General features: G+C 42.0%; 1 protein-coding gene across 9 annotated transcripts in view; it reads left to right on the forward strand.

Annotated features, from left to right (window-relative positions):
* The window catches only part of FAM13C (family with sequence similarity 13 member C), an 89,321-nt gene that overhangs the window by 37,044 nt on the left and 25,896 nt on the right, over nucleotides 1-26,381 (forward strand). For 6 of the 9 annotated variants that reach the window (XM_059851150.1, XM_059851156.1, XM_059851157.1 and 3 more), the window contains exons 3-7: nucleotides 6,032-6,070; nucleotides 10,916-10,972; nucleotides 12,601-12,799; nucleotides 17,223-17,344; nucleotides 24,883-24,946. In XM_059851150.1, coding sequence (XP_059707133.1) covers nucleotides 6,032-6,070; nucleotides 10,916-10,972; nucleotides 12,601-12,799; nucleotides 17,223-17,344; nucleotides 24,883-24,946 — 481 coding nt within the window. Of the gene's footprint in view, nucleotides 1-5,962; nucleotides 6,071-10,915; nucleotides 10,973-12,600; nucleotides 12,800-17,222; nucleotides 17,345-24,882; nucleotides 24,947-26,381 lie in introns of those variants that run through there. The other 3 variants (XM_059851158.1, XM_059851152.1, XM_059851151.1) reach the window with 3 other exon arrangements.

Here is a 26,381-nt window from a genome sequence, read left to right on the forward strand (position 1 = left end):
TGAAAAAGCCAAATATTGAAGCCTTTCAGGTATATGATTCTGTGTATAGATGTTTGGAAAGAACATAAAAATTAAAGGTGTATAAATATTTTTCCTCATCTTGCACTATTGCTAGTTACATGCAGAAGATTGAGGAAGACCTGCAAAGTACCTCATAGGTCAGTGCACTGCTACAGGCAGAGGTGAAAAAGCCAAATATTGAAGCCTTTCAGGTATATGATTCTGTGTATAGATGTTTGGAAAGAACATAAAAATTAAAGGTGTATAAATATTTTTCCTCATCTTGCACTATTGAGAGGAAAAACTGCTTATGAATTAGTGCTGTGTTGAGCCTAGACTGACTATGGTGTAAACCTGCTGGAAACAGTTTTGTCATCTGTGATGGTATTAAATTATCTGCAGAGCATCACTGCAGCTGAGTAGGAGCTCAGTCAGTAGCACCACTTGGGCTGGTACAGCTGGGCTCATCATGCAGCCCTGTGAGTGCTGGATGATGACTCTTGGGTGTCACTACAGAGATTTTCAGCAGAGCTGAGGGGACTCCATGAAACAACTTGTTCTTTAATAACAAAGTAGGAGGCATGGTTTTGTATTTCCAGCTTAGCTCTCTTCCTCAGACCAGAGGCCTGTATGCAGTCAGCTGATGCTGTTTGAGCAGGGCACCAGGAGTGGTGTGGCCTTCCAGCAGAGCTTGGAGCTCCCTGCTCCAGCAATTCCCTGTGCTGGTGGCAGCTCTCCCACTGCCTCTGCTGGTGCTTGCTCAGGTATATGCACCTGGGCTGCAGAAATGTGATCAAGCTATGGGATTGTAGTGGTCCACAAACTGCACAAAATTGTGTAGCTCCATGATATTTTTCCCTTTAAAGGAGCAGGGATCTGTGCCTTTTGAGCTACAGGGTAGATGTGTTCCCCTCAGTGCAAACTTGGATGTGCTATGGGAGTGTGTATGGGGTTCATGGGCCTACTGCTTGAGCCAGGAATTATGTGCAGTTTGATTGCACACTGAAATATCTTCAGAAAATATATTCATGCCCTGAAGGTCTGTGCAGGTGCACCAAGTTTTACCCAACCCAAAAGAAAGGCACCTTATGGAATTTCCCTGGGCTGGATTGTGATAACTGTGTCTACACCTATGCTCAGCTGGAGTCTCTTCCTGCATGAGTCTGTCAGTTCATTTTGAGACACACAGTCAGATCAGCTGACTGCTGTTTCCCCCAGGTTCCCTTCTCAGATGATGTCCTAATTAGGTCACAGAGAAAGTCAAAGATGTAGAAGCTGGACTGAGTGCTCACTAGCCAGCTCCTACACATAACTGCTGTATTTTAGTTTAATTTCTCCTGAGATGTTTGCTGATGTCTTGGAGAATCTTGCCCATAAAAAGGCAGGCTGCTCATCAAGAAAGCAAGTCGGTGAACACACGAGTATTTTGAGCTGCAGCATGTAGCACTCAGTATTTATTGCTACGGGAGAGAGCATGTGACTCTTCTCTCACATGGCAGCTCCTTGGTTTATGCCTTACAGATTGGAAAACAGCAGAAGTATCCTCCAGGATCACTTCTGAAGAAAGGGCAAGGCACTGGAGCCATCCCCAATGCTAACATTTTGCTGCAGAATGATTCCTGCCTTTACCCCTCAAGAAAATCCTGTGTGTGGGAAGACAACAGACTTGCTAAAGTCAGAAGTGAGTTAGTGCTTTACTGCCTAAAGAAAAGTCAGAAGTGTGGCCTCAGAAGTAGCAGTGTGACCCGCCAAGGAAGCATATTTAGCTGTTCCTCAGAGCAGGGGAGCTGAAGGTGTTTGTGGCAGCAAACTCTGTGCATGCAATCAGGTGGGACTCTGCACCTCCTTGTGGGTACAGCTCAGCAGGGAGGTGAAGGATGGCTGGAGCACTTCGGGGTATTGTTTCTTGGCAGGAGCACACATGCTCCAAGAAAAACAAATTTGCTCTGTATTTTTATGAGTCTCTGAGCTCAGCCAGGTCTGGCAGGGATGACTCGACTTCATCCAGAGAGACAGTAGTGGGGAGATCATTCCAAGTTTCCCTTTATTTGAGTAGTGGAACATGACTAACTTCTTCCCTGAGCTGGAGGGTGTTGCCCTGGGCTCCTCATCCTGCAATGTGTGTCACACTGTGCCTCTCACATCCTTCCAAGGGGCCCAGGGTAGCTCCCTTGTATGGCCTGGCTGCACTGCAAAATATAATTGCCTTTGATGCAGCAATTCCAGCACAGGCACTTTGGACTCTGTGGAATAACAAATAATAATGAAGAAAATAGTCTAGCAATAAATGCTGATCACACCCTATAGGCTGCACTGAGTTTTTCATTAGGTAGTAGATATTACATGCAAAATAGTAACTTTCCCAGAACCTTAGAGAGCTTAGAGCTCTTTGTAAATGTGTAATTCCCCTTTAAAATACAGTTTATTTCCCAGTGCAAATTCTTTATTATTCTGTAGTTGGGGTTGAAAGGCCTAATCATTTGTCTGAGTCAGAAACATCCTGAAAAGAAAACAATTATTTAGTGAGATGAGCAAATTCAGGAAATTAAGGCAAAGGCTCTGTTCTGCAGGTGAACCCAAAGATCCACAAAGCCTGCAGGGATGTGAATGTGGTGGGGTGTGTGACTTTTTAGACAACTGCAGCTTGGAGAGTTTCACTATTGCTCCTTCTTTTTTTTTGACATTTTGATTATTGTTCTCTCCTGTTCTGCTGAAGCCCTGAACTATTCCTGCCCACTTTTGCCTCACTACCTCTCTCTTCTTTTGCAGACTTACACTGCCTTTGTAAGACACTCACTGCCAGCTAATGTTGAGCTTATGAACATATAATTTATTTTGAATATGTGTCTCTGTTACATGCAAAGCCAAGGTGGATGTGTGATTCCTTTTTCATTCTCCTTCCTGACCCAGCAGTAATTCTCCTGATGGTACAAACCAAATAAAGAATGGAATTTCTATGCCAATCTATTTGTCAGCCATAAATAGGCGATATATTAGTCAAACTTCCAGAAGTGAATAGCAACATATTTCTGAGTCTTGGTATCTCCAAAATGTATGTAGATGTTTGCTTTGGGGATCTCTGGCATTTTTGTTGTCAGCTAAGGACTGTCATGTGATGTTTATGTTGGCTAGAGCAGCACTTGGCAAAAGAGGGTAAGAACAAAACTGGGTATAAAATGGGAAGATTTCTGCAGAGAGAGTGTCTTTTCCTAGACATAAGATTTGCAAAAATATGAATCACTGAAACTGTTCAGAAGAAAAAAGGAAAAACTGATTTAAAAACCTTCATTTTCAGAACTTCAGAAATACATATTCTGATGAATTCAAGATAAAAGTCCTTATAAGGTTTATCTGTTATTCAGTGGAGAAGTTCAAAGCTTACTTCACACATAGGTGTACTTTATTTTCCTTGACACTTCAGGACAATGAGAAGCCTGGCATGTCATCTGAATGTGGTGATCCAATACATCTGGCACTGAGAATTTCAGTGTGCCAAAGAGTGATGTCCTATAGCATGATGGATCTAATTGGTTTGCATGTCACTATTGAAAATAAGGGGGTAACAGCAGTTTTAGGTATTCTTCATGCCTGGAACTGAGAAGGAAGCAGAGATGCAGGTTCAAGCACCTTTGGCCCTCCTTTGTGATGGCAGAGGCTCTTTGCCTGCTCTGCTCTCACCCCCAGCACATGGAGGGGAAGCAGGTAGAAGGAGCTGTGGTCAGCCAAGAGGGCCCAAGCCAACATTGCTGTTGAAATGAGTTACCTGGGGTCTTTTTCCCCTAAAGACAAATTACTTCCATCTGGTAAAAGAAGAAATGTTACTGTTAGTCTACTGTAGTTCTTCTCTTGTATTCCCCAGAAGAGTGGCTCCATTTATCTGACTGGGGCATTGCTCTGAAACAGGCTCCTGAGTTTGCCTGGCCTTTACTTATATGCATGTGTTATTATTATGCCTGCTTTACATAAAATTTCATTTTGTTCAATGGTTTCACCACCTTACAGGAAGAGACTCTGCACTTACACTGATCAGTGTTATCTCTAAAACTAGTGCAAGTTTGGGAGTGAGCTGCAATGTGAAGTGCTTCCCAAAAGGAGATGTAGCAATTGCTGCTCAGCACCAAAGTCCAGACAAACGACAGGAAAGTGATGATGCTTTAAACTTGGCCTCTGTCCAAAGCACCTCTGCCTTACAAAAGGACCTTCAGTCCTGTTATCTTCCCAAGAACAGCATCAAAGCACCACAGGGCATTCACACAGGGAATGAATTCACAGAGAATTAGACCTTGACTTGTGCATCCGCAGATGGAGAAGTCATGTTTGCAAGTGCTCCTCCAAGAGCTTCTTGTGGGGTGTGTGTAGGTATCCAGTCCTTTAACTACTCTAGCCAAGCTGTGATGCTTATCAGTGGGATTTTGTGATAAAATGTTGTGATTCTTCCATGACACACTTGAAGTGCTAGCTGAGAACCCAGCCTAACTATACCAAATCAAGAGTCAAGCATTCACTTAAGCATTCTGGAATAGATTCCTTAAAAATCAAATCACTTATTTTTAATGGCACTCCACTTATTGAGCATGTAAATTAAGCTTTTACTTCTCATAACATCTAGAAGAATACTTTTGTTCAGCTGCTGTCCTGCAAATAGAATAGCAATAAAGAACTTCATATTTGTATGGTCAGAGCAATAGAACCGGAAACAGGAGGAGAAAAAACTTGAAATTTCAGTTTTAAAGCAGGATTCAACTGCTAAGCATTAAATTTAGTTTTCCTGCTCACCCTTCTCTCACAAAATGTCCTCTCTGCAGGGCAGAGGTCCCTGCAGACTGGCTGTGATGTTCTGATCCCCAGGTAACTCATGCCATTCTCCACATTGGTATATATGTACAAATAGAGGAGCAGAGCAGGCAGTGTGTGTGAGGGCAGGCAGGCTGGGATGGGGGAAGATGTGATGCATTGTCAGTGCTGCGGGGAAAGGAAAGCGATTGTCAGGCTGTGATTCCTGGCTGCCACTGCTGCCTGGGAAATGTGTGTCAACACCACGCAGAGGCACAAGCTGCTGCTGCGGGGAGGAGGAGGAGGTGCCTCTCTTTATCCCTGCTCGGCTTGATGCTGGCGTCTCAGAGATGCCTTTGTCACAAACAGGAGTGCTCACAAGGCGTTGTCTGCTTTGCTTTCTCTCCCTGAGCCCAAACAACAACAACAACAACAAAATCCCATCTCTGCTATGTAGCAGTGAGATTCTTTGTTGGTTGGATTTTTTTTTTTTAATATTTTTGCTACTGTAAGATTACAGGATGATCTAAGAGTGTTGTTCACTGGATTTAAGGGGTGTTGTTGGAGGGGGAATTCCATTGCTGCCTCAAACCCAGCAGTTTACAATATCCTGAGCTGACCCTGCTGAATTTATTACATCAGGTCAGAAAGATTTTGTTGCAGGAGCACAGCAGCCAATTCCTTTCACAGGAATGGTTTCATCTACTTCTTGCTGTTAGCTTAATAACCTTTTCCTACTTGAACTGTCCATTCTGCCAGATTTTTTTTTTTTTTCCATAGAATCCCTTGTGGTTTGGCCATGAACTGAGCATGTAAGAGACCACTAAACAAGAAAACCTCCAGACAGCTAGCTGGGCAACCCCATTTAAGTTAAAAAATCCTGCATTTGATGAGCCAATTACACAGAGCAAATATTAAAAGGACAGAATGTCAAATACTTGTTTGCAAACCTAAGCCTTTATTAACAGTACAGTTACAGCTGTAAAAGATCACGATCTGAGCTTCACAGTCTACCTGCACCCCTGCCTGGATCCTGGGTGCTGCTGGCTGGGCTTTGTGAGTGTTGTAGGACTAATCCCTGTGGTTTCTTGATTATGAGCATGTGCAGAGCAGCCCAAGGTAGAGACGTGCATGCAGAGCGAGCACACAGACGTGCCTCACAATGCCATGTTTGTGCATGTGTTCCTACAACTGAGGAGGATACAGGGAGCCTGCCTGCCTTGCTGATTTATCTGATGTTTTCTTGTTTCTGTTTCAGCATTCAGGATAAGTCCTTCAACACGACAGCTTTAGCAGAGTAAGTGAACACTTTAAAGATGTCCTTATTTTTAAACAAGAATGATGAGTTTAGTTACTGTAGAGAATAATTGTAAGTGGTATGTGAGAAGTCCCAAGCTATCTGTCATATATTTGGATTGAGTTTTCAGTAATCTAAATATATTATTGCCTGTATGGGAAGGATTGCATAAAGCAGCTGCCTTTAAATGCTCTATGACTATTTAGCAGTGAAATCCCTTTTTTGGGAGAATATATGCTGGGTGCACATCACACATGTTTAAGTGCATGATTTGCAGTGTCGGATGAACCTCCTGTCAAAATATTGCTCATTTCTGATACTGATGATCCTGTCAAACACAAGCATGTCTGTTTTCTAAGGACACATGGTCTGTACTTACCACAAGCATTGTTAGGAAAAAACAAATCATTAGGAAATATTTTGAAAAATCCCTATGTATTATTTAGACAGGCCAAGTACCAAAGACGTCATTTCTTTGTTATCAATTCCATAAACTCCTTAGATGGCCTTTTGTATATATCATTATCATAAGCATGTATATGTTGATTTTTCTCGTTGTTTTACAGACAGCAGAACAAGGGAGGATGTTAGAAAGTTAGAAAGGCAAACCCTCCAGGAACTCTTGCAAATGAAATGGTCTTTGTCTTATTTTAGTCTAAACCACTTCAATATTGGTGTTCTGTGCATTTTTACTTTGCGTGCTTTTGATTGTTTCAAAAGCTTTTGGGGAAGATTCTGCAGCAGTAAGGAGCCAAGCTGTTTTTCAGGAGGAAAATTATGTATGGATTTGTTTGTGTGTTAGGTGAGTTTTACACTGCTAAAATGCTCATAATCTAAAACACCCCAGTGGACAGTGAGCTGTTTGCTGAGTGGTGTGGGGACAGGGGACACTCTGAAATCAGGCCAAGTTGTAATCATCTGAGCCATCTCTAAGTGCTGTCATAACCTCCACAGGAAAAGTAATATTTCAAAGGGATCTAAAGAATTTCCCTCTCTTATATTGCTTTGCTTTATTTGCTTATATTTCCTTGCTTTATTTAATATTTAAATTTAGTCACACTTTTTGTGTGACTGGGGCAGATATGTAAAGATTAAACTCAAGCTAATAAATCATGGAGGGATTTTTTTTTTGCTTGCATGCTTGTTTCTTTTCATTTCCTGTGTTTCTGTTAGTTACGTGATGAATTTTGGTCTGTAAAATTATGGATTGCTCCCCCTTCACAGAAAAATAGCCAGATTACAGATAATATATTTTTTATGTTTTTTCTCCTTCCCTTTCTTCTGTCCCTAAGTAGATCCATTGTTTCCTGTAGAGATTTCCCTGAAACAGTCCCTAAGCCTGCCTCCCCCCTGAGGTTTTTGGGAACCAAAGGTGATGGCTTATCTCTGTGGGGTTTCGTGTTAAACCAGGAGGGTATAAAAGCTGGGAGTGTGGTGTCAGCCCTGCCCTTGGGGAGATGGAGAGGGCTTGAATCTCCCTCATTTCAGCTACTGTTGGTTCTTTTTTGTGGGATTTCATGTTTCATCTTATATTTCCAAACAAAGGATTAGAAATGTGCTTTTAGAAAAAAAGGGAGTGAACAACGATATCTGAAAAGCATTGTCCCATTGAACAAAATTGTTTTCCAGAGTTGCCTTCCCTAAATCTCATTTGGAGCTGTCCCCCCACACCTGCTTTTGAGAGCTGCTGAGGATAAACAATTCTTACTGATTTCAGCACTTACTGCTTGTGTTGACCATCTCTGAAAACAGATGAAAATAGATCGACTTTTATTTAGCAGAAGAACAAGAGAGTTTGCCATGCACGTCTAGACATCCTCATTTAACAATCTCTGTCTTTATTTGTTACAAAGGCAAAGCCAGGGCTTCCTGAATGAAATCAAGCCAGTGGTAGAGCACCTTCAGGAACATTTCTTCAGACAAGGAGAGCTCCTGGGGGTGCCAAGCTCCCAGCAAGCCATGCATGCAGCCTGGTCTGGGACTGCTCGCATGAGCTCCTGGAAGGTCAAGTCAGCAAAAGGGAGCAGTGCTCACTCTGGTCTGAAATGGCTCCTGTGGGAAGGTGAAAATGGTAGAAAGTTGAAGAAGTTGGTCCCATTAACCCAAAAAGACCCTGGAAGAAACACAGAGACAAACTAGCCAGAGTCAGAGCAGCACTCCATCCAGGCTGGGATCCCATCTCTGACCTGACTCTGGCCCATGCCATAACATCAATAATAGATGCACTTATAAGAGATATCCATCAGTCAGTAGCTGGATTGGGCACTGAAGGGAGAGGATTCACATCACTGCTTTTGTCAAAAGATAGCTCCTACCCAATGTAAGCCTCAACCCATTTGGATTTCTGACCTGAAGCTGTTGTGGCACATTCTCTGTTGGTTTAGGAGTGAGGAAGATGCTGCTACAGTTTTTTGTGGGTGAAAAGTCTCTCTGTCTCTCTGCTGCATGGCCACAAACTATCAAAAAATGTACCAAACTCTTCAATATCACCCTATCTATTAAACACAGGTAAAGATAAACAACAAGATTTACAAGGTACTGATGAGAGGAAAGGAAGGTGTGCACGTTTGTTTTGATATGTGCAGGCAGGTGGCATGAACACAGAAGACACATTTATTTAAGAAATCAAGGTAAAAACACTCCATGCTTTAATGATGGATATTTGCATTATATCACAAATTCATCTTTTTAAAAGTCCTGCTATGGTCCTAGCCTCAAACACTGTCCTGGGTGAGTGAGCTCTCAGCCTCCTGGTTATTATTGATTCTTGCACAGACAAAAATTTTGGTAGGAAATTTTGGACTGTATTGCTTCTGAACTTCCTCAGGATCTTTTAAATTTCATGATGGTCATTGTATTCTCAGACTCATAATTGCTTATCTTTCCTATCTGCTGCCATCCAGTTACTCAAATACATTTTGTCACACACACTTGTTTATAAGTTGTGTCTTATTTTATGACTTCGATCAGCTGCTGGGTGCTGAGTTAGGAGCTCTGCCTCTTGAGATCACCTCCTTACAGCCAGCCCATCTCCCCCAGTTAAGGAGAGTGCTCCTTAACTGGACTTGGCTTGGCCACTGGATTTGTGCTCAGCCATCCATTGTCCCTCTAGAGAGTGTTCCCCATTGCCAAGGTGGTCTTTCAGGAGGCTGCCAAGTGAGGCGACTGGTGAGAGAAGAGGGAGCAAAACTGGTGGCCCAGCTGCTTCCTCCCACCTCCTCTCTCTGAGGCACACCCAGGAGGGAGCATTTGTTCCTTTAGGGGGTGCCTGGACTTTGCTGTCCGTGGCTTGGCCAGTGGAGCACACCCCACCTGGTTGCACCTTCTCCTTCTCCTGTGTCTGTGCTGGGAGCTCTGTCGATCCAGCTCTGACCTTGCTACTGTCTCCTCGCAATACATTTTCTTTCTGTTGTTTTGTCCCTCTGAAATATTCCTTCTAGTTCTACAGCCAGGTTCCTAGTTCCTTTCACACTGGGCTTCCTTATTCAAACCTCCAGTGTGTCCTGTGCCACCCCTTGCTGCTTCCTGTGAGGCAGTCAGGTATTGGGCAGAGGGGAAGGTGTGACTGGCACCCAGAGGCAGCCAGATTTCTACAGTCAATTTTTCCATTTTGGATATCAATGCCTGTCTTCCAACCATCATCCCGTTTTGCCATGTGGGGAAAGCTGCACTCATTGCAGGAATATTGTGTGACTAGGGTGATTTGCCACTGTAGTTCTCTGCTCCAGTTGTGAGCAGCAAATGCTTTCATGCATATGCTGATGTATTCAGGAAGTGTAAACACTTGAGTGGCCCTTTAAATATTTTCTGCTGCAGTCTGACTTTTGATATAGACACCAGCAGAAGACTGGTGGGGAAGAGGAATATATTAAACCCTTGCCTTCAAATTGCAATGCAGAGCTATGAATGTGTCACTTAATGTACTCTCTTCTAAGTGGGGCAGTTCTTCTCAAAATTTAACAAGTCAGCAGAAGTACAGGCTGCTTCCCCCATAATGAAGAGATTCCTCTGCCAGAAAACTTCAAGGGATCCAGGCCTCCTTAGTGTCTGTGCCCTGTGAGTATGAACTGAGGGTGAGGAGAGGGCCCTGACTTTACCCCAGCAATACCAGGCTCTGCGTTTGCGCATTTTGGGTGTACATGCTTATGGATGCATGCTTATCTGAAGAAAGGCTGCTCATGGGCTGTTGCAGGTTAAATCATCCTGCAAAGTTCAGCCATGCAGCCACAGTGTCATGTTCATCTCTCAGCGGTTGTGGTTTAGCATATTTATCTAGACTTCTCTTCAAATTTGGTGACCTTGGGACAATTCTTTTGTTTGTAACTTAAAGAAGTATGCGATTATGATTGTTCAGGCATCTTAAAAAATACTGCTAGTTCACTTTTTAAGACTAACTCTTGCTTCATAATTTAGTTAAAGATTTTTTTCCTGCTGCATAATGGGTGACATGTCTATCATAGTTAATACTTTTGTGAGTTTGTGAGAAAACCGTCCTTAGTTGTGTCTAATTATTTTTGAGGTTGATGTGAAGTATACTATAAGCAATTAGAATACAGAGTTTCTTGTAATTTTCCTGTGATTTTTTATTGTAACATCTGTAATTATTGAAATTATTTCCATTTGTCTGAAAATTATATTTCAAATTGTGCACACTTAACGTCTCAAATCCTCTTCTTCCTCTGAGATTTGGACTATCATGGAGCAGTTATGGCATTAAATGACCCTGACTAAAGTGTGATGAGAAGAAGAAATGAGTTTATAGTTTGAGCTGCACTGTAATGTTATTAAAAGCTGAGTTTCTGCAGCTGGCAGAGAACCAATAATTATTTTGTGCTCGTTTTCAAGGTGTGACGGGTATTCAGACTCTGTGCATGAAGATCGAGCAGGCAGCTCCAGTCCCAGGTACTCTCCTGTAAACTTTGTCTGAAATCCATTGGCAGCAAGTGAAGCTGTACTGCTTCTGTTAAACCATTAGAAAAAAGCCTTTATTCTCAAGGGAGTGCAGAATTTCTGGGGTATTACCTGCAAAAGCTGTTAGTAATTTCTGGGAAATTATGTATTGATCTTGTGCACTTTTGGGTGATCAATATGAAGATTATTTACTGTTACTATTATATATGTAAATATGTTATGGTCTGTATTCTTGACTTCACATCATTCAGATGCAGCTGTGGCGCTTATACACTGAATTTTAGTGTACAGCAGCTGGTGCAAAGCAGTAGGAAGCAGAGTTTTGCAACTGTGCAAGGATATGCTCATTGCTGAGTGTGTCTGGGAAAAAGAAATCCTTTAAATTGTAATTTAACTGAAATATTCTTGAGGCATGCCTCTCTCATGGCTGTTAGTACATATTGATTGCTAGGGTATGCAACTTAACCTTTCAGCAAGATCTTAAAATCAGAGGATACCTTAAAATTAGCAACACTGTTACACATTGTTGGGGTGCCCATGGGCTATAAAGCTGTAACTATAACAACTGCCATGGAGCACACTTGCAGAAAGCATGGGTAGCAATTGTGCTCAACTCCACAGGCACCCTGCAAGCATCCATCTGGATGCTGATGGGCCACAGATGGAAAGTGAGTTTGGCAGCTCAAAATCCTTAGGAGAAAACATTGAACTAGCAAGTTATGCTTTCTGGAAAAAAATAAATGAATCTCAGGGGGATTTAATTCAAATAGCCCTTGACTCCCTCAGCTATGGAAGTTTCACAGCAGGAGAGAGGTCATCTCCCAGCTAACCATTAGGATGCTGCCAGCTGGAGCTAACAGAAATCCCAGCTGAACACCAACTCCAGCCAGAGATTTTGGAGCAGCAAAGCCACTGCCAGCTCCTGAGACACCCTGCCCCTGCACTGCGGTAACTTCGTGGTGCCGCAGAGGTGCTCCCCATGGAAGGCATGAGAGCAGGCTAAGGCTGGAGGGACTGGGTGTGGGTGACACTAGCAAGGTCTCCTTGGAAAGAGCTTGCACATTGTAGTCTGGGTGGGGATTGAAAATGTCTGTCCCAGGTCCCAGATCAAGCATCCATGAGTAACAGTGTATGTTTAAACCACCACATGTCTCTTTACACAGGAGGATATTTTTTGCAAACACATCCCTGGCTGTTCAGATCTTACTTTGAGTGGCTTTCTCCTTCCTTCTGTGCAATGGCCCTCAAAGCCAGAGACCAACAGAAAGGAAGTGTGCTGTTGAGAGGAATTATTGTCTGTGATGATATTTTTGTGAGGTTACTGTGAATCATTGGATGGGGGAAATCTTCTGCATGAAAAAGAGAGTTTCAGATTTTTTTTGGGGAATGGGAGCTGTAGGTCTGAAGCCCAAGAGTGCCTCTAAAGCTAACGTTTAAGTAGCTCCACAGTTGAGTGTGTAATAATGATAACTTAGATCCATAACTGATGTGTAGACCACTAAATTTAGTAAAAGCTATATGCCATAAATAGCTAAGAACTTGTTGCTCTTCTTCCTTCATAATGTTTTGACAGATGTCTAAAATCCTGCCTGATGCATTTCAATTTTATTTTCTTACAGAGATGATGATAACAAAGAAAATTACCCGGACAACTCTGCTGTCTTAGAGGAAAGGCAGCTGCCTTTGCAAGACACCCAGCAGCACAAGCAGCAGGTTTTAACTGACTGCACTCCAAAGCCCGAAATGGGCAACTTAAAGCTGAGGAAACCTAAGCCCATTGCAAAGCTAGAAAATGGAAAAAGCCATGAGGAAAATCAGGTAAAGAATTAAATTTACGGGGGGATGCTTGTGGCACAATGTCTAAGAAAGTTTTGAAATGCAAAGATGGACTCCCTCGTAATTCATGGTGTGATTTGAGACCCCACAGTAATCTACCCTGATTTCCAGGGACCTGCAGTCTGCAACCCTCCTGTAATAACAGCTTCTTTCTGCTAGGGAATTGCAGTGGGTTGTGCTGCAACTGCTTTCAGAAGTGAGTGGAGAGCATAGCTGAAGATGTGCAAATATTTATTTAGACAGTTTCTGTTTTGTTTATTTGATCAACGACCTCCTTTACTGGTACGTTGGCTGCAAATAGAGGGATTCACTGTTCACCTTCATCTTAATTTCTGTTTTTCTCATATTTAAATAGTAAGACCACAGCAGTGCATAGAATACTGGTAGCAGTGCTATCCCCCACCATCTTCCTAGGTTGAGCTGGGGGGAGCAGAACTGCAAATTTTGTAAAAGGTGCTAAGGAAGACTAGAAATGAGGAAACTTCTGCTGCTGTCTCTGGCGGTATGTTTGCTTTGTTGACTCCCGAATTCCACCTCTCAGCAGCTGCTGAAAATGCCTCTGTTCTTCCCTGGTGCTTCCCAAGTCATGTTGGATGTGCAGTGTAAGGGGTTGAGCTCTGGAGCATATTTAACCCCCAAGGCTGAAATATCCTCATATCCAAGATAGTTAATATTAATGTTGGTAGATTTGTTGGTCTGCATTAGGCACAAGGCCTGACATCTGCAAATACAGATGTCTGTATTTACATAAAATTGTGCATACACAAATACAGATGTCTGTATTTCCATATCTTGGCTGTATAATGTATTTGGCTACTTTTTGTCTCTCTTCCCTTCTTGTTTGTGGATAGAAATTTGCAGAGCTCTTTCTGAAGTACTTCAAACCTATCATAGACTAGGAATTATTTTGGATCAAGTTTAGAATGGGATTTCATAATTTTAGACAGAATGTCTTACCTTTTAAGTGAGAACTGTCTTTTTGAATCCCTGAAGCAAAATGAAAACCAAATGGTAAATGGTATTATCACAGCCTCTTTCAGAATATTAATGTCAAACCCTTGCCCTAAAATTCCTGCCTGTTCTTCTGGAGCTGATCCAGAAATAAAGCAATAACTGGAAGGTTTTTTGCCACTGCACTGCATTCCTAGGAAATATTATTTAATCTGTAGGGAGATGAGGTGGGTATGTTTATCAGCTGAACAGAAAAAAATGATAAGAATTTTGCCCTGTGAAGAGCAATTGGAGGTAGATCAGGAAGAAGAGTCATGAAAAAGCAGTAAATGGGGCAAGGTCTGTCTCAGAGGTCATCTGTTGCTTTTTCAGCCACCTCCAAGCCTCCTGTGTGTGTCCTGCCTGTACCTCTCACCCAACAAAAGCCAGCACAGCAGAGACTTGCTGCACTGTGGCATTTTACATGGCCCCAGGGGGTTAACTGGAAATGGTGAAATTCTTTCATGGGAAACTTTTTGAGTATATAATTAGACTGCCATAAAACACCAGCATGACTTAAGTATGCAGCCTCTGGAAGTAAAAATGGTGCCAGGCAAGGGTTTGAATCAGGAGAGACAGAAGTGGTGAAACACTGTAAGTGCATCAACCTTCCTTGGTGAAACCCCTTGCCACCAAGCCACTGGATGGGGTAAATGATGTACTCCCAAGCAGCTGACAAACAGCACTTTCTGAGCACATGCATTTATGAAAGAAAAGCAGGATGCACTGCACATCATGATTGAACTGTTCATCCTTGCTTTCCTGAGATTATTGGCAGAGCGCTTTTTCTCCTCATTTCCCCAGCCTGACTTCTCTGTGGCATCAGAAAGAGTGACACCAGAGCAGTGACAGAATCTCTGTTAAAGGTGTTGCTCTGATAAGCCAAGGAACTCTTTGCTATTCCCTCTTAAGTGTTATAAGCCAATAAGTTTCTTTTACAGAGAATTGTCCCCTTAAAATTAGAAGAGGTTGTTGGGAGATGAATAAATTTGCTGCGTGTGTTGGAAGGATTAAAGTCTGTTTGGATGGGAGCCATTTTTGTGTGCCTTTCTGGTTGTGAGAATCCAAGGGGTTTCCACTGTAGAAAGGTCACTGAGATGGAACAGACAGCTGTGATCAAGAAGATGGGGTTTTGAGCTTTACAAGGCTTTCAGCTGAAGCGTGATTCCTGTGCCTCTGATATTTTTGGCACAATTGTAGCCCTGTGGTCGTGTGCCTTTGGTCTTCATTAAGAAAAAGTTTATTAGATTTACACTGATGATTAAAAAACTCAAGTGTAATAAAAGAGAAGCATCAGGTGACTTCACTTGACCACTTATCAGATGGTAAAATGTCACCAGGGTAAATCTGTACTTTGCATGTTGCCTGCAGTTATTTCCCTGGAGGCAGGAGCTGGCTCTGGAGGCATCTGCAACCTTTCCAAACAGAGTATGGGAAGAGAGGAGGCTGCTGGAATGTGACTGCACCACTGTATTCCAGCTATTTGGTTTCATCTTTTCCATGGTTCCATCAGCTTCCTTAGCAATTCTGCAGCACTCATATATAGCAAATCAAATTAATTAGGATTTATTTGACTTCAAGAGGTGAGGAAGCATATGCCCAGAATATACTCCAGGGTGTCAGTGTGAGAACAGATGGTGAGGAATAGAAAGTCTGCTTTCCTTGCCCAATCCTTTCTCCTGTCACTCACCTTTGGTGCAAAGTCACAAGTATGGATTCTTGAATGAGTCATCCTCAAAATCCCTATTGATAGTGGGGCATATTTACAAAACAACACCAAACTTCCTAGCTAATAGGCAGAGAGAGTAAAAGCTCAGTTTTAAAGTCTTGTTATCAAGGTAAGTGGCTATAAAAATGGTAGCTTGGCAATCAGTGCCTAAAGATGACAATGCTGAAAAGTGCTGAGTAAGTTTTGTATTTTGAGTATAAATGATCAAATTACTTGTATGTCAAAGAACTTCCAATAATTTGACATTAAAATTATGATTTTAAGTGTGCAGTAATCAAAAAGCCAGAACTGATATTGACACATCAGCTGCAAAAAACACATGAACACATCAGGCAGTCTGGAAGTTTTGCTTTGGTTTCTGAGTATACTCTGTTAATGTTTATTATGATGCAGTTTCACTGCAGAAATCACCCTCTTTAGTGAAAAGAAACAAAAATGCAGTAGAAGATGGGGCTCTGCTGTAGGTGCCTGTGACACATCAGGATTTTACTGCTCTTTAGAAACAGAGATTCCATCCAGGAATCTAGTGTGACTTGCTAATACCCTAATGACATGATTTTTGAGTAGCAACAAAGACATAAAAGAGAAAAAAAACCCAGAAACAACCCAAAGCCACCCGGGTCCTCTAACACCAAGACTGCAAGCAAAGGCTTATTGCCAGTGCTCTGGTCCTCAGCTTTTCCCTCCATCCAGCAGAAAGCACCTAGAATTGCTGTGTTCTCCCTGCCCTGCAAGTTCCCATCTGAAGAGTCCTACTCAAACTTTTGACTTCTATGCATTCAGCCAAGTTTGTCTCTTGAGCAAAGTCAGGTACATTGCTTTAGCAGGAAAAGGAGCTCAGTTGTTTTGCAGAGCGAATTGTATTTTAATTTTTTTAACTATTAGACTAAAATATTTTATTACAAAAGCTAAAAAAGAGGTAGGAAAAAAGTCCCGCTTTGATTATCACATTTTCAAAGATCTTAATTTCATTGCAGTGCAATGGAAATATTGCAACCCATTTCATATGTAAGGAAATTAAAATGCACCGAACACATCTTTTCACAGCCCTACAACTGGTTTTCAAAAGCTTGGAGTTGAATGGATAGTTTTCTCATTCCTGTTCTTTGACTCAGTTTTTTGGACTAAATTGCCTTTTTTATTTTCTGTGCAGCAGATTGGGTGATGTGACTTTTTTTTCTCTCACTGCCTTTCCCTCCTCCCAGAGTAATACTCTATTCATAAAGCTACACATATGATAGGAAAGGGAAAGAGGCAAATGGTTAAATTTTACATATCTTATGTAAGTGATATTTAACTGCTCTCACCTTTGTCAGCCAGATTTTTTGATGTTTCCCAAGTAATAAAATCTTTCTGACATGTGAGTAAATAATTTCCAATTAATTCTTTGTACAAAACCTCTTAGCTCTGAAGCTGAAATCTGTTATTTAAGTAATGAACAGAAAAGTTATAGTCTGCTTTGGTTTCAGAAACTGTTTTCCAGTGAAATAACCTACTACTTTTTTTCGACTCTTTTATCTTCTGTATTCTCCAGTTGTTTCAAGATTATTACCAAAAAATAACTAAGATCCTCAACCAGCACCTGGTCTCATGCAGCATTTTTTTCCTGAAGCAAAATATTTAGCCAAGCTTGGATTGCTACTGACAGGGCTCATTCAGCTTTTCTTTTTGTTTCTCTTTGTGCAGGAGCTGGAGTGTGCATTGCCAGGCCTCTCAGAGTGGCAGGGGAAGGCTGGATGCTCAGCTAATAACTATGCACAGAACGTGGCTTTGAAATGCCAGGAAGCAGTGGTGAAATTCCAGCCAAGGTAAGACTTGGGATAACACAGCACGTTTCACTTCTGATGAACTGTAGGAAAGCAGATGTAATTCATCTGCTGCCTACTGCATAAAATATTCAGACTCCTGGCTCTTGTTGGCAGTCTATTCTATATTTATACATCTAGGAGTGTTTGGAGAAAGTGAAAGGGATAAAGATAAGAATGCAAATTTCATCATTCTTTAAGCCCCTTACAGCCGAAGCAGAAAGAACATCCTTAGTTTAGAAACTTCGGTTCCTCTGTGACAAGTTTCAAAAATATTTCTCCACTTCTTTCCTTTTCCCCCCAGTGCTGAATTGCCTCTCTTTTTCAGAGTTGTATTCTCTGAGCAATGGGAATGGGAACCTTCACACCTGAGTATAGCAAGGGTATCCATTTATGTACAGTTTAAGCTCTGGGTGCTGTGGCAACTGTGCTTGTTCTGGTGCTGGAAGGGCACTGTGTGCTCAGGTCTGTCATTGACCGCATCCTGATGGCAAGTAACTCAGCTGGTGATGAAATAACTCAGCTCTGGTAAGTATTGGAAGTCACAGCTTCTACTTTCATCTATCATGGCCTTGCAAATGGCTAAAAATAGGGTTTCAACTCACCCAACTGACCAGTGCAGGTGTGTCCTAAGGATTAGATTTAGTCCTTACTAAATCTAGGGGCACAAATTTCCCATGTTCAGGTGCTGGTTTGGCTCTGCTTTTCTGTGCACAGAGTTTTTGTCAGGTGAGTCAAGTCTCTGCTGTTTGTTGTGATGTGCATGACAGCCTTGGTGCCCTGTGGCAGAGTTCAGACCCTGCTTCAGACCCTCCCTTTGGAGGGACTGAAGCAGCAGCAGCAGCCCATCCCAGGGGTGCTCAGTGGCTCAGGGCACAGCTGGTTAACAGCTAGAGCTCACTGGCTCAAGGTTTGTTTGCAGTCAGGAAACAATGGCAGTGGCCATCCAATGGCGCTTTGGTGGTTTATGTGACACAAACTGGTTGCTTTCTCCACAGCTTTAAGGAGGCAACGTTGTAAATGATCTTCATTTGTGCACTCAAAGGAAGGTTTAGCAGAATGAAAAAGCATTTAATTAGCTTGGACAACAAAGTGCTTTTCCCCTCCAGTGCTTGTATGTGCACTGCATCTCAGGAAGAATTTTTAATTAGGAAGCCTGCCTTCTCTTCTTCTGACATTCCTTATGTGAGGAAAGAATCCCATGGATGTGTAAAGAGGAGCTTCCTGAGTGTGGTATCAGACCTACCCAGTGGCTCTGCTGGTGGGATGTTTGTGTATGGGTAGGTAATAAATAACGGGTTAATTTTGAAAGGAACATGATGAAAGATGCAACGACTTTAAAGACTGGAACCAGAGTGGAGTGTGCATGAATAAAACAGCAACCACAGCAAAATTCCCCTGTCCACTTCAACTGTTTGGCCTTTTTAGTCTGCCTGGTATTAAACCACTTTTCACTGTGCTATTTATTCTTGTTTAACAGCATGGTAGACCCTTAGAAAGCCTGCTATCCAAAAGGGCTAAATCTGTTAAAGAAAGATTTACCATTCTAAGTGCTGGGCAAGCACAGTGATCAAATCTCAATTTTGGCCATATTTCAGTTTCATTACATTAAAAAAAAAAAATATAGGTGACTTTACTCTCAAATAAGGAACTTCAAACATAAACAAGTGTTGACATGTGGTCTCTGGCCTCACATAAAGAATGCATTCTTTGTTTGTTTTAGCCGTCCTTGAACTGACACTCCCACCATCCAGCTGTGCCAGGGCACTTCCACTCACCTATGCTGGAATTCCCAGCTCCAGTTTGAGGATTGCTGTGTCTGGTGACCCCTCCGGAGGGTAACCAGCAGCTGCCCCCTCCCTGTGCTGCCTTGGCAGGGCCACAGCAGGTGACAGTCCATGTCTCAGCTCACAGGGGTCTCTGGCTGCTGCACCAGGCTCACAGCACTGACTCCAGCCACAGGCTGGGACACTGCTGCCAGGGCATGATGTCCTGCCTTGTTTTCTGCCTTCTCTGCTGTGGGACATGCAAAGGTTAAGCATCCAGTGCTGGCAGCAGGCAGCAATCATAGCTAGATTTGGGCAGAACACATCTGTCAGCACCACAAACCCCAAGTTTCACTGTGTTCCACTGGTTTTGCTGGGCTGCTGGTAAAATTAACAATGCTTTGGGACATGACACCTGCCTGTGTCCCTAAGTCAGACTAGAAGCTCTCTGGTCTTTAGGAGGAGAGGAGAGGGACACACTGCTGCAGGGGTGTCCCTACACACCTCTCTTCACATATCAGATGTGTTGTGGGAGGACAGGAGAAGAAGGATTTATTTCTGTCTCAAATAAAGTATCCAGGTTGATTGTTTCTAGTGCATCCTGTTGTTACTTCTGCTGTAACTTAATTGCTGCAGGGGGCTATAGCTCTGCTTTTAGTCTCATTGGGTATTAAAGGTCTAAATACCTCTGAACTCTACAGAGGTTGTTAAGAAATCTGTGAGGCAGCTAAAAACCAGATCATTTTAACTTGTCTAAATATGGATTAAAGACTGCTAAAAAATGAAAAACTTTTCAGTACAATTCCTGTTAAGCAGAATATTCTAAGTTTAGGATATTCTAACAAGGGATTCTCATAAACAGATGTGTGACAGAGAAGAACAAACCAGGCCATGTAAGAGCAACAATCCACAGAATTATGACTTAGAAGTGTGTATTGTTTCTTTGAGGGGGTACTTTCATTTTATGGTAATCACTGAAATAATAAAGGAAAGTTTTGTGGGATTTGAGGGAAATGGAAGAGTAGACTTGAAGAGATTTGCAGCCAGAAGAATAAGGGAATAGTGTCTTGTTTTTGGCTAAGCTGTACCTCACCTGTGAAGCAAGGGTTTCAACCTCAAGAGGTGTTTATCATGTATGATTTACGAAAATCAGGATCAATTTAGTGGATGAAATGCCATCTGCATGGAAGGGAACCTTTACATCTTTTTTCCAGAACATGAATTTCTAATAATATTGCCAGTGATTACACTGAATTCTACTCTGGTCATTGTGTGTAGCTGGGTTTGGATCCGAGAGCAATATAACCTGCACCTTGATAGAAGGCAGATAAAAGTTATAAACAGGTCCTGGGAACAAATAAAGGAATAGCCTTTTTTTTAACAGAGACTAGAAAAAACGGTTTGGAACAATACACGTGATTACAACAGCTGCTTCTGCCAATTGCCTTCTCAAAGGCAATCAGCAAAACTGGAGTGGGCTGCAGGCTGTGTGCAGTTACCTGAGCAGAGCCTTGTGCTTTCCTCAGATGCCTGTTACACAGAGAGGAGGCTGAAAACAAGCACCCTTGGACAGTGGGAAGGTCAAGGGTTCAGCAAAGGCTGCAAATCCACTCAGCGTGGAATTCAGAACTATATTTTGGGGTGAAGTTTTCTGCCAAAGAAAAATTCCTGAGAGTTCCCCCTCTTCACCATTCTCCAAATAAACTGGTAATGAGGTGGTTTCATTTATTAGGATTTATCTGGTCCCAGGGCTGGTCCCTATTCTGTGATTCTGTAACTCTATTTTTGGCAGAAGCTGTAGGGGGGCTGTTGCAGTCAGACTTGTGATTGTTCTGCAGTAAAAGTGGAAATGCTGGTAGCCCAGGGCTGCCCTGGATCTTGGGGTCAGCCAGAGCCTCTTGAGGTTTCTGTGCTTCCCTGAGGGGAGGCCAAGCTCTAGCAAGACTTTCAGTATTTAAGTTTGCAAGGCAAGTATATTTTGAGAGTGCAGTTCAGGAGGGAACTCTTGAGGTTTCCAGGGTTTCTGCTGAACAGCTACAACTCAGAGATGAGTGGGAAGCAGCAGGGAAGCTGCAGAAGTCCTGATGTCCCCATGTAGACCTGCATGGCTGAGGCAGAGCCTGAGAGGCTGCATTTCCTCACTTGCACAGGCAGCCAGGTCAGAAGGGAGGAAGATGGGAAATGATTGACTGGTTTCTAAGAACAATTTCTTCAGAGACAGTGGTATTGAAATACTGGTGTTTATAGTTCCAGTGATACTTCTTGTACCAAGGCAGGGAAAAGTCTCTGGGCATGCTTTTGGGTTGCAGTGCAATTAAGAAAAAAAAAAGCAAAAAGGGGGATGGGGAAAGGATAGAGGAGGAGGAAGATGAGAACAGCTCTTGCTGCAGCTGCAGTAAGGACCACACCTGCTGAGTACAAGAGCTGCTCATAGTAAGAATAACAAGTGCTGGCTGGGTTACACAAGGGCTGGGACTCATGAGACAGGCACTGCTACACTGGCTCTCTGTCTGGCCTCCCATTCCAGCACTCAGGGACTGCCCTTGGGCCCTTCAAGGTTGATTTCTCTTTCGTTGCAGGTGTGCATTATATGTTCACCCCCCCAAAGCCTGTTGCAGTTCTGCATTGCTTTCTAAGGAGTCATAGATGTGCTTTTGAATCATCCACCTGCAGCAGTTTGGATTTCATAATGCTTTTTGCCGTTTGGGAAGGTCTCAGAAAGGAGCCTTCTGTTTTCTGGGTGCTGGGATGTGCTGGTGGTGTGTTCTGCTGTAACTCTGGACAGACTGTATCAGTGCCCTGCCAGGGAACTGAGACTGCCACTGCTGAGCTGTTAACCACCTAGATCACCCTCACTGGCTCCTGGACTGGATACAGGGGAGGAATGTTGGGCCAGGATAGACTGAAGATGACTCTGGAAAAGGAGTTTCATCCCACAAAATACTGTGAGGTTGATGGTCAGGACTCACCCAGGCATTACCCATGCCATGACACCACACACGTGTGGTTCTGTAGTGCATAAACACATAAACAGCCTGGGGATGGGGTTTGTGTGACCAGACACGGGCTGGAGTGACATTTGCAAGTTACAAAATGTAATGCTCCTTTCTGGGTTTCACAGAGGAAATGTGGTGGGGATTTGCTTAGGTACATCTTCTCCAGCTTTTAAAATTATGTGGTATTATTTGAATTTCATGCAGGTTTAAAAGTGATGTTGTGCATAATTCAAAAATTCACATGTCCTGGTCTGTATTTTAAACAGCACAGTGCTCATGTAAATTTATTTCCCCCTTGAAGTCTAGTAGGAGCTCTGTTATGATAATTAGAATCTAGGTGGGTTTTTTTCTTTTTTTTTCTTTTTTTTTCTTATATACATAAGCCTCAAATGTACATGTTACTTATTGCATCTTTGCCATCTCTGTCATGGAGAAAAGGATAATTCTGCCAAAGCCAGTCTATAAAGGAGGGTGAGAGACATATATTTGAGTAGTGGCCACAGAGAGAATTTAATTTTCATTATTTTACAGGATGTAAATTATACAAAATAAGGGTGCCTGCAATTATTCAAAATTTCAGCTAAGGCCAGAAATAATTTTAATTTACTCAGCACAGATGGAAAATGAGGGCTTGTTCCTGCTGCTTTTGAAGTTAATGGATATTTTGTGATTGACTTTTAATGAGAGTAGAATCCAAACCATAGTTATTAAATTGTAAGCCCTGTGTTGCCTGGTGACAATCAGAAAACCTGCATTTGCCTAGCAGAGCAATTAATCTTGGTGAAAATGAAAAAGCACACCCCAAAACTTTCTGTGTAGAGTAAGATCAGCTCAGCACACAGGAGACTGAAAATGTAAATGCTCATCACTCAGAAATGGTTACTCATCTTAATGATTTCAGCATCTCCAGAATCCAAATAATGCATAAATAAGAGCATCTTACTCCAGTATTTCTAGTGTAAAAGGGAACAGTGAAATGAAAGATTAAAGGCTGGCAAGAGCATCAGCCTGAATGAGAGAGGTGGTACCTCATGGCTGCTGTAAACCTTTTGCTCTCCAGAATGCAAGACTCATGAGGTGTACAGCTGTAAATTATGTAGAACCCTATACAGTTCCTGTACGAAGTGCTGCTAGCATTTACTGTTTGTTTTTGTCTTTTTTAATAAAAATTGGTTTGTTTTTATAATATAAGGGGAGTTCCAATTTGCTCTGTTATGCACCCTGAAAGGAGTTATCCAAGTGAATACCAGAAATGTGCAAGTCTGACATGTGTTGTGTTCATCCTCATGTCTAGCTCTATTTCAATGAAATAAATCACCTTAAATATTTTTTCTTTATTAGTGAATTAGTTATTCAGCTGTTCATATTCTTGCAGCTGCCTCCTTACATGTTATTAAACCAAACTACAAATATTTCACTCTTTCCTATTAAATTAGTCCTTTTGCTGTTCTCATGACTCATTTCTGTTCCTATGGGAATTGCACATCTTGGATCCTGTTTGAAGCCAAGTGGTTTTTCACCCTGCTGTAGCTATCTAATGTGTCTGCTTTGGTAAGAGAAGTGGCATAGCCATCATTTCAGTCATTAAATGCCATATGAATCCAGGAAGAACTACAACAAACACCTCTGCATCTCTCTGTTCTGGTTTTGAGGTCTCTAGAGGATTTTACAGCTATTTCTTTTTGCTGGGATGACTCTATGCCCAGAAAAATATGAATTATTTTGTGCAAAGAAATCTGGGTTTTGCGTTTGGTTTGATCACATCTCTGAGTGAGTCTCCAGGGGCCAGCAGATATCAGCACCTTTTCAGCCCTGACAAATCTCATTCTCTGAGACAGCTGCAGTTTTCTTGCTTCCCCTGAGTTGAGAGTCAGCTCGTGGTACACCCATGTCAGGCTCTGAAATCAGGTGTGGGAAGCCTCAGCTTGTTCTGGAGATGGACAGAATGGTGGTAGGAGGCTACTGGGGTTGCTCAGTCTGTGGGAATCTGTTTCCAGATTGGAGTTTCACTCCTTGGTGTAGTGAAATTAGTACCTAATTCTGTTGCTGGGAGCTGTGTGGGCCACGTCTGCCTGGGTGGGGCACAGCTCCTCAGTGGCCACAGCCAGGGAGAAGAGATCTGCCCCTCACTAGTCCAGGGCCTTCCTTTTCTCTTCCCATGTGGAGAAGCAGCAATAGACTGAGAGGAAACCAAAGGTGTGGACATCTCTGATGGCAGCCAAGTGACACTCACTAGAGAATGAGGACATCTCTCTTACAGGATTTCCAGACACCTGGGGCCTTTCTGAAATTTGCAAAAGCAGAAGGCTGAAGACTGGGAGCCTGCAATGCCATCAAATTTATATATGGAAAGATTTATTCTTTATGGCTGTGATACAGGGAAAACTCTTGTTCCTGATTTGAAGCATGTGGGACAAATTGTGCTTAGATTTAAGCATGTGTTTGAGCTTTTTCTTGACATTAACCCTGTTAGCTCACCAAGTCACACATCATACATGTGTAGAACTTTTCGACACGACAGAGTCAGCCCAGATATTAATGTCATAGTCTCCAGGACTTCATTAACAGTTTAAATGTATTATTTAGGATTCCAATAAAACCACTGTTGTTTTCAATGGGTAAAAAAATAGAGATATGACTTTCATAGAAATACTTTTTCGTAAATAAAACAGATTAATTGTGTAATTTATAAATTACATACACACATGATGAAAAGCTTGAGAAATTTGCAGCACAGATAGGCAATCTATTGAATGATTTTTTAAATTTTGTTTTGTAGAATAGATCAGAGCACAAGCATTTCACCAAAAGAAGCAACTGATCAATTTAACAGCTTAAATGAGGTAAGTGTAACCAAAAGTTGAAATATGATGTTATAAATTTTGAATAGATGTTTTGGTTTTTTGTTAATTTCAAGGTCTTGGAATAAGGTAATTGCTTAATAATCTTAGATTAGCTTTTTAATGAAAGATTGTAGTCATGTTTTGGAAAAAAAGCTTAAAAATGTGATATGAGACTGCTAAGATAGTTTAGAAGCTAGAAGCAAGAGATTTAAAAAATTTTTTAAGCCAACCAGAGATTGCTTTTTTTTTTTATGCTCAGAAAAGAATCAAACACTCATTACTGACTGAGTAAAGGGACATCTTTCGAGAATGTTTGATTTTTTCCTTGTATTACATCTCAAAATGGTTCATCTGTTACATGTGAACTGTTTATATGTTAAATATCATATGTTTATATATATTTATATGTTATATGTCATATAAATATGTTTTGTTTAAAAATAAGGAGTTCTCAAGGTTGCTACATCCTGCATAAGTAAGCTAGGAGCACTACAATGGAGTCTAAAAGGTGCTCTAGATGTAAGATGGAAGGAGAGGAGAGCTGAAGAGGGGAATCAAGGAAAGCCAAATAACACCAGTGACACTTGAAACAAGCTTTCACAGGGATTGTGCCAGAAGCAAGGTGTGGGTGAAGCACAAAAAACTGTTGGCGTGATGACATCGAACCATGGATGAGCCTGAGCGAGGTCCTCGCAGTCAGCAACACGCTGGGAGGGGCAGGGGGTAAAGCCAAGCTTTGCAGTTATGCAAAGTGAGAAACCCTATGAAGCATCTCCCCACACCTGGGGACCCTGCACCCCAGCACAGAGTCCACTCACACAGCAAGGACAGTGGGGGACATGGGACTTACACAGGGAGCAGGTGGGTTTTTTTGTATAGGCCAAGACAACACAAAAAAAAACAGCAGGAGAAAAGAGCTGAGTGAAGAGAAGCCCATTCCTGAAAAACTGGAAAATAAAGCTTTGTTTCCATAATGAGCCAGAGAGCATCTATGTCTATTAATAGAGGCCTGACTTTCATTAGGGAAAGACCACAATGTGTCCTTTTAAAGGAACTCAGACCTAACAGTCTCCTGGCAGTGAATTGTTTTCTCTGCATTTTGTGTCACTGTTGTGCAGCTCAGAAAATCTTAATGCTGACAAGCAGGGCACATTCAGTGACAATACAAGAGAGTACACTGAGCCTCTTTAGAGCCACCTCAGGCCCTGGGAGAAATCATTAAGTTATTGTTTCTTTTGAGAAGCCCCAGTGCAAATATTCACTGAAGCTTCTGCTTGAAAGCTTCCATTTAAAATCCTTGCAAAGGATTCCCTAAAGGCTAAGAAAAAAAATTGTAATAAATAAATCAGTGTAAAATATTAAACCAAATGATTAGCTTAGAAATTTAAATAAATTGTTAATAACCAATGAGGAATCAGCAACGGTTACTACCTGG

The sequence above is a fragment of the Haemorhous mexicanus genome, chromosome 7 (genome assembly GCF_027477595.1).
Source record: "Haemorhous mexicanus isolate bHaeMex1 chromosome 7, bHaeMex1.pri, whole genome shotgun sequence".
In the NCBI taxonomy this organism is placed as follows: domain Eukaryota; kingdom Metazoa; phylum Chordata; class Aves; order Passeriformes; family Fringillidae; genus Haemorhous; species Haemorhous mexicanus.